This window comes from Alligator sinensis, unplaced genomic scaffold, assembly GCF_000455745.1.
Source record: "Alligator sinensis unplaced genomic scaffold, ASM45574v1 scaffold861_1, whole genome shotgun sequence".
NCBI classification, from domain to species: Eukaryota; Metazoa; Chordata; order Crocodylia; family Alligatoridae; genus Alligator; species Alligator sinensis.
The window spans coordinates 90257-98524 of NW_005842153.1; the positions used below are offsets into that span (position 1 = coordinate 90257).

Consider the following 8268-nt stretch of genomic DNA (forward strand, 5'->3'; position numbering starts at 1 on the left):
ATCGCTGACAGCCCACAGACACCACTGGCAGTGTCAGCGGTGTGGGGTGGCGAGCTGCAGCCACGCACAGGCACTGCTGATAGTGTCGCCTTTTTGTATGGGGTGCACCGCCATGCTCAGGAGGTGCATGTGCACCCACATGCACCCCCTACGTATTGCCTCTGGGTGGGGGTACAGGTATGGAGAAGGGCGCACAGTTGTGCAATGTGAATTGTGTAACGGGTTTTTAGTGTGTTTTGAGCTGCCAAGTGAACCACAAGGGCAGAGTGTTGCAGGTGGAGATAGATAAATAGAAAGCTTTTTTTTTGCAACTCCTCCCCAAAAAAACAAAAAAACCCAACCACAACATTTGGTGAAAGCTGTCTGATTATCCCATGATTCTGGGCTTTGCTGCTCACCAGGTGAGGCCAGGAAGGAATTCCTTTTCTCTCCCTATATCCTACTGGTATCTGGTGGGGTTTTTTCTGCCTTCCTCAGAAGCATTGTGTGTTGGTCAAAGCTAAGGCTGGGGATTTTGACTGGGGTGCAGGTACCCCTGTTGGGACTTAAATCATCTAGAAATTCCTGGCTAGATGGTCTTATTCCTTAGCTCAGGGCCAGATCAATCATTGCATTTGGGATAAGGAAGAAAATTTACCCTACATTCAGTATAACACAGAATGTGGGGTTTTTTTACCTTCATCTGGGGATGTGGGCAGAGGGGTATGCTGCTCTTCCTTGAATCTCTAGAGCTTTTTTTTTTCCCCACAAACTACTTCCTGCCTTGGCAGTGGCAGGACATTGTCAGTGCCCTCATCCTCCCACTTCACCTATAGCAAGTTAAGGGACATTTTTGATATTTCAGGCATTATGCCTGCTAGTTGTGTGTGAGGGTTGTTCTTGAAGTTTTTAGGAACAGGTCAGGAAAACAGGTGTCTAGGATAGTTTAGAAAGGGATAACCCTGTCTTGAGCAGGGAGTTGGACTAGATGACCTCCTGAGGTCCCTTCCAACCATATTTTTCTATGATTCTATGTTCTGTATTTAAAACAAACAAACAAACAAACCCTAAACCCTTTAAGAATGAGAATTTTGCCTATATAAAGATTGAAGGATTGGGCCATTTTTGCCAACTGCACATCAGAATATTGACCTTGAATTTCTGGCTTTAGAATAAAATGTAAAAAAATAAAACCTGAACAGACAGGTTTAGAGGGCTTGCTTTACCAGGGGCACTTTAACTCTGGGCTCTAAATAAAGTGCCCAGAGCGTCTCATGTATCAGCAGCCCCATGCTTAAAAATGGCGGCAGGGTGCTTTATCTAAAGCTCACTGAATAAGCTTTAGTTAAAGAGCCCCCACTGCCATTTTAAAGCATTTTTAAGCAAGCACACGTGAGTGTGTAATTACCACACTCCAGCACACTTGGTTAATTGTGGCTCATGTATAGGCCCCCGTATGACTAAAATTTGTTGATGATTTCGCAAAGTTGCCTCAGGTGCAGCTGCTGAGAAAGAGCTCTCATTATGTGAAATGAGTTTGTTTTTTAATTTAATTCCAAAGAAATATAGTTATGTTGATACACTCCAGGCACAACGACTAACTAAAATAAAATCTAAAATTAATAAAGGTAAAGATGCATCAGCAGGGGAGACATGAGAAATCGATTTGAGGACAAATGGATTCTGCCCTCTGCTCCTATTAAAGTCACTGTATAGCTGAGGGAAGAAGAATGCACAGCTAATTCATATCACATAAAACTCTGCCCCCTGTATTTATTCTTCTCTCTACATATCCTCTCCAACTGCCCTGCCTGGGCATTTGCCTCTTATCCCATGATCACCTTTGAGCTTCTCCTTCCCTCCCCCTTGTACATGGAGAATCTTCCCTCAACTTATACAAAGAAGTACAACCCTATCTTTTATATCCTTTCTAAAGACCCACTTCTATTGCAAAGACAACTAGAAATCTTGCAATTTCCTGTAGATAATGATGACTACAGGAAAAATACACTTCTTAAAAGTGCAATGCTATGGGCCAAAATCAAATGGCTAATTGGTATAGAGAACTCTGCACAGTGCCAATGCCTAATTAAATAAGCAAATATATTAAAAATTTTACCTTTCCCTTTTGCTCTTGTGCGTATTATCACTGGGAATAAAAAGCAAAGATATTAATATACATCAAATTTTCTCAGACTAACTCAGGTAAATGTTTTCCAAACCTTTAAAATGTTTAAAAGGGAAATATGTAATATAATTCTGTGATAAGCATCATGAAAATGCCTATAAATATGTTAATAACATTATCAGAATATTAGCATCATGTCCTTTTGCAGTTCGTTTACTGCATATTTTCCCTTAAAAAGTCTTTCCCATTTGCACTAATTTTGCAGTTAGGAAAATGATCTTAAGAAATCTTGTCTTAAGACATTCTTGCCACCTTGAACCACTAATTATTTATTGATAGGTGGAAAAAACATTTCTAATGTTTTTATTAAGTCAGTTTTGTATTTCTATATCTGAAGTTTGCTGATGACTTTGCCAGGTTTCAGTGGATGCAGCTTCTGGAGAAAGAGCTCTCATTATGTGAATCAAGCATGTTTTTGACTGAATTCAGAAGAAATATACATATCTCAGAACATTACAGACATAACCAGAACATGCAGCATCAGGCTGATTGACTAAAACACAACCCAGAGCCAAACTAAATAATGACAGAGGTGACTCACTAGGTGAGACACTGAAAGAGCTTATCAATTAGAAATAGATTCAGGAGCAAATGATTGACCAGTTCTGGCCTTAGATACCGAGTTGTAGATAAGGGGGTGTGGGAGTGGCAATGGGCGTGGTCCACCAATTGTTCAGGGGACAAATAGCAGATGTCTTCATTTAATATAACATTGTTTGGAGAGCTCTACCATCATATTTTTACACCTTATGCAAGGTACTTTCCTTTCACAGAAGGTGCCCCTCTCACCTCCCTGAGCATTGTACTCACAGCATTGTGGTCTCTACACTGGGCGTGCCTATAGCATGTCCGGACACCTTTGGACACCACCACAATTCAAATAAGATAATACTTTTCTAGTTTTCTGGTATAAATCTCATTTTATTTTCCTTCATCTGCTTCTGGAACATGTATAACATGTTCTGCTTGAAAGCTGTCAAAGAAAATCTCTAACCAGAAGAGAATTGGGGGGTGGTTGGGGGTGGGTTTGTCTGGACTTTGGAGGAAACTGGCAAAGGGATATGTTGGTGTAACAGTTACTTCAGGAGTAAGCACAATAAAATTAAAAGAAACAAAATTAAATTTAATCTTTTGGAAGTGCATGGAGCGCCACAGCTAAAAGATCTGTAATTACAGTGTGTGGGAACGGTGTCCCCGCACGTCTATAGGGACCCCTTCTGCCCTGCATGCTGCTAGTCTTTTCCTCTTATGCAATTTAATACATGGACAATCCTTATGTTTTAGTTTAAAATTATCAGAACACGGGAAATAATGCTATCTAAGTTTAACCTCCAAAACAGAGAGCTTTTCCTACTCCTATAATGTCTGTCCTGTGGGATACTTAACATGGAGCAAGAGCTACCGGCAAAAATTAAATGGCTAACTGGCATGAAGAACTTTGCAGTACAGGCAGTCCTCGACTTACAACGTTTAGACTTACAATGTTTCACACTTATAACATGTATAAATTGACACCCTGTTTCAACTTTCTGACGTCAGTTTAAACTTTACAACACTTGATCTGACGCCACTCCATGCCAGCAAACAAGTTCTCTGCGTTGCCCATCTGCTGTCTGTCCAAACTTCCTTGGACACTTTCTTTAAGAAAGCAGACAAGACTCCAGAAAAACCTACAGCCAGGACTCCTGAGAAGACTCCAACCAAGAACCCTTCAAAAAGTCCAACAAAGACACCTCAAAGCAGTCCTTCCAAATCAATCTGATTGCTATTTACAATATAAATACGTTAAAGTAGCTATATTACTCATCTATAATTGATAGAGTACAAAATTCTGGGGTATTTTTGGTGAAAATAGGGTATTGGGCCTGGGTTCAGGAAACAATCCCCCATTTACATTGTTTCCTATGGGAAAATTGGTTCCGAGTTGCAACGTTTCGACTTAAGACACAGTTCTCAGGAACCAATTGTGTTGTAAGTCTGAGGACTGCCTGTGTACAAAAATAAGAAACTGAAAAATGTACCTTTATGGTCTGCTTCTTTATTACCTTAGAATAAAAAAGAAAATCATCAATTACTCTCTCTTCTTCTGACATACAAATGTAAATGCTCTCCAGACATTTTCAGCATTGCATAAGGAAATAATTAATATACTATCCTGATTAACCTAGTAGAAAAGACAATGAGTAAATATATAAAATTAATGAAATACCAAAATATTGATCTTAAATATCTGGCTCTGGACTTTGTTCACCTAGGAATAAAATGCAAAAACATCAACAAACTCCAAATGATCTCCATCTTTGGACACTTCATGTAAATGGTCTTCAAACTTTTACTGCATTGGACAGTGAAATGTGTAGTATGCTATAGTGGCATGCAGCAAAAGAATGCCTATAAATATGTGAATAAAAATAATAAAATACCCAAATATAGGCCTTAAATCTCTGGCCTGGACTTTGTTCATCTGGGAATAAAACATGAAAATATCAATAATATACACAAAATATACTCCCTCCATTTATAAATTTGGTGCACACATAAAAATATTCTCTAAAGCTTTACAGCATTGCATAGAGAAGTATTCAGCACACTTAGTGATTAACATAATAGAAATGCCAATATCTACATCTATATCTGAAGAAAAAAAATTAAATACCAGACTGCTGACCTTGAGTCTCTGTCTCTGGATTTTGTCCTTCTAAAAATAAAAACAAAAATATTAATACACACCAACATCTTTCTTTCACTCTGGTATACACAGATACTTTCCAAATTCTTACAGCATTGCATGGGGAAGTGTTCAGTATACTATAGCAACTAACATGATAGGAATGTTGATATTTGAATCAATAACTATAGCTGAACAAAAAAATTATACCAAAATGGTGAACTTTGATGTACACTTTGTTCAACTAGGTGTAAAACAGAAACATATCACCATAAAATTTCCATCTCTCACTCTGGCACATGTGTCTCTTACAAATGTTTACAGTATTGCATAAGGAAATACCTATTATACTATGTTGATAACATCATAACAATGCCTGTGAGTATATGGCTAAAAATAACAGAATACAAAAATGTTGGATATGCACATGATCACCAGGCAGCCTGGAGAGCAGTTTCCCTAGGTCAGTCTGTTGGGGTGGGGATTGAGGCCCCCATAGGAAGGGAGGGAGGGAGTTGGGTAGGGAGTTGGGTAGGGCTGGGGCTGTTGCCCAGCCAGGCAGTGCGTGGGGCTTGGGGTCCAGGGCTGGAATGCGTGACCGCAGAGCTCTGGCAGGGAATGGGACAGGGCTGTGGGCAGCTCATCTGGGGGGTAGGAGGGCCTGGTTCCCTGGCCCTGCGTGCACTCCTGGAGAGGGCAGGAGGAGGCACATGCCCTCCAGATTTCTGTGCGGGGCAGGGGCGTGGGCAGGCTGCCTGCTGCAGGCTCAGGGCTCCCCTCCCTGCTGCTCTTGCCCCAGGGCCTCCATAGCCTGATGGGCAGCCCCCCAGTGTGGCAGGGCAGAGCAGGGCTGGACAGGGAAGCTCTTTGCCTCTAGGAGCCCTGCACCACCCTGGTGAAGTGACCCCTGCCTGCCCAGCAGCAGCAGGGGTGGCAGCTCAGAGTTGTGCCCCTCGCTGCTGCTGGGCTGGCAGGGGACACCTTGCCAGGACAGTGAGGGGCTAGTGGCAGGAACAAGCTTCCCCGCTGGTCCCATTCTGCTCTGCATGCCCACTGAGCTGTGAAGGCCCCAGGGGGAAGGCAGCAGAGCAGAGAGCCTGAGCCCACAGTGGGCAGCCTGCATCTGCCCTCCCTGATGGGCTCTGCTCTGGCTGTGCTGCCCATGTGGGAGGGGGATCTGAGCACCACGCTCTATTCCCCACTCGGGCCACAGCAGCTGCCATCTCCCATAAGTGGCAGCCAGGGCTCAGGTGCTGCTGCAGGGGGCAGGGGGTATGGTCCTCCATTCCTGACCTCGTAGCCCTGGCAGCTGGGGATCCCCTCCAGCAGGGCTGGCGGGGTAGGGGGCTGTGGGTGGGGGGATGAGGGTCACCAGCAGAGCCAGAGGGCTGTGGGTGGGGAGTGAAGGGTACCTGCAGGGCTGGGGATTTGTGGCTTGGGAGTGAGGGGCCTGGACCTGTGCCCTGGTGAGAGAAGGGGGCAGGAAGAGATCTGATTTTCCATGATAAAAAACCCAAAATCAAATACCAAAATGGATAGTTATTTAGAATTAATTTTATTCTAGTGATTGAGGCAATGATAGGTTTCCAAACTGCTTTAAAATTATAAATATATCAATAAAACATTTGGTTTTATTGATATATTGGTCTTTGGTTCCAAACTTTGTTCATCTAGGACTAAATAAGAACATATTTATCATGCTATGTTCCTGACATCATAACAAAGTCTATGAGAATAGAGTTAATAATAACATAATACCAAAAAGTTGATCTTGATTCTCTGGACTTGGACTTTGTTCACTTAAAATGAAACACCAAAACATCAATATATAACAAATTCTCTCTTTTCCTGTGGCAAACACATGAAAGCTCTCTCTAAACTTTCATATAATTGCATAGAAAATTGTTTAGTATACTATGGTGATTAGCATCATCAAACATTAAAATAATAGAATACCATCATCTTGATCTTGAGTTTCTAGTTCTACATTTTGTTCATCTAGGAATAAAACATAAAAACATGAGTATATACCAAGTTATCTTTCATTCTCTAGTATACACATGAAAATACTCTTCATACTTTCACAACATTGCATGAATAAGTATATAGTAACGGCTAGTAATTAACATAAAATTATGAAAATAATAAAATACCATCAGGTTCACCTTGAATTTCTAGTTCTGTCATTTTTTCACCTAGAAATAAAACTCAGTATCATCAGCATACCACATACTCTCTCTTTCTTTGGCATGCACGTGAAAATGCTCTCGTAGCCTTTCACAGCATTGCATCAGGACAGAATTACTACACTAGGGAAACTAATGTTATGAAAACACCTAAATGTATACATATAAAATGCCAACATGTTGATCTTGAATTTCAGGCTCTGGACTCTTTTTTATCTAGGACTAAAACACAAAATCATTAATACACTTCAAATTCTCCCTCTTTCTCTGGCATACAGTCCCCAAACTTTTATTTGCTTACATAGGGAAATATTTAATATGGTAAATAACACTATTGAAATGCCTAAATAAATACATGCAGCACAAACACCAAAACAATATCAAAATATTGACCTTAATCATTGGCTTTACAGTTTGTTTACCTAGGAATAAAATTCAAATAGGATAATATAGAATGAGCTAACAGACTTACTTTACATTATTTTTAAAAAGGTGCCAACTCAGGCACTTAGCTGAATTTTCAAAAAGCAGTTAATAGAGTAATGTTACGATAGCTTTGGAATAGGTGAGCAGAATATTTTTATCTTTTTATTATCCTTATAGAAGTAGGTTTTGTAACTCTGTAACTAAAATTTGTTGATGGTTTTGCAGCTGTTGGAGAACATGCTCCAGTTATGTGAATGAAGATTCTTTTTTATTGTATTTGGAAGAAATATAGCCATCTCAGTACTTTTTTGGCATTACCAGAACAGGCAACATCAATCTGATTAACTAAAACAAAACCCAGAGCCAAACTAAATAAGGGTAGAGGTGAATCAGTAACTGAGCTACTGTTGAAGAGCTTATAAATCAGAAATAGATATGGAAGCAAATGACTGAACAGTTCTGCCCTGAGATTTACAAAGGTATATGATCATGACACCTCTAGCAAGAAGGGGAAGAGCAAGCTCAAAGCAAAATAAAAGAATGACTCCATTAATAATTGTTTGGATTCCCTTTGCATACATAGGGTTGAAATATGTAAGCATTCTTTAAGCTTTAGTTTAAAGTGATCAGGACAAAGCTATCAAAAAGCACCTTCACAGTTCACTTGTAGTTCATCCTCTCCTGTAAGGCAATCAATTTCCTTGTTACAGAGGTACTTCTTTGGAATACATACACCTGAGTTACAGAGAAAACTCTTGATCTTGCATTCTGTAGAGGAAAAAAGAATACCATTTATGTGGATGGGGTCAAATGGTTCAGCA

At 40.4% G+C, this 8268-nt stretch overlaps 1 protein-coding gene across 1 annotated transcript in view; it reads right to left on the minus strand.

The window, feature by feature from the left end:
- The window catches only part of CFI (complement factor I), a 30616-nt gene that overhangs the window by 11338 nt on the left and 11010 nt on the right, over positions 1–8268 (minus strand). The window contains 5 exon segments of the mRNA XM_025206363.1: positions 2099–2128; positions 4189–4212; positions 4824–4865; positions 6792–6833; positions 8099–8215. Coding sequence (XP_025062148.1) covers positions 2099–2128; positions 4189–4212; positions 4824–4865; positions 6792–6833; positions 8099–8215 — 255 coding nt within the window.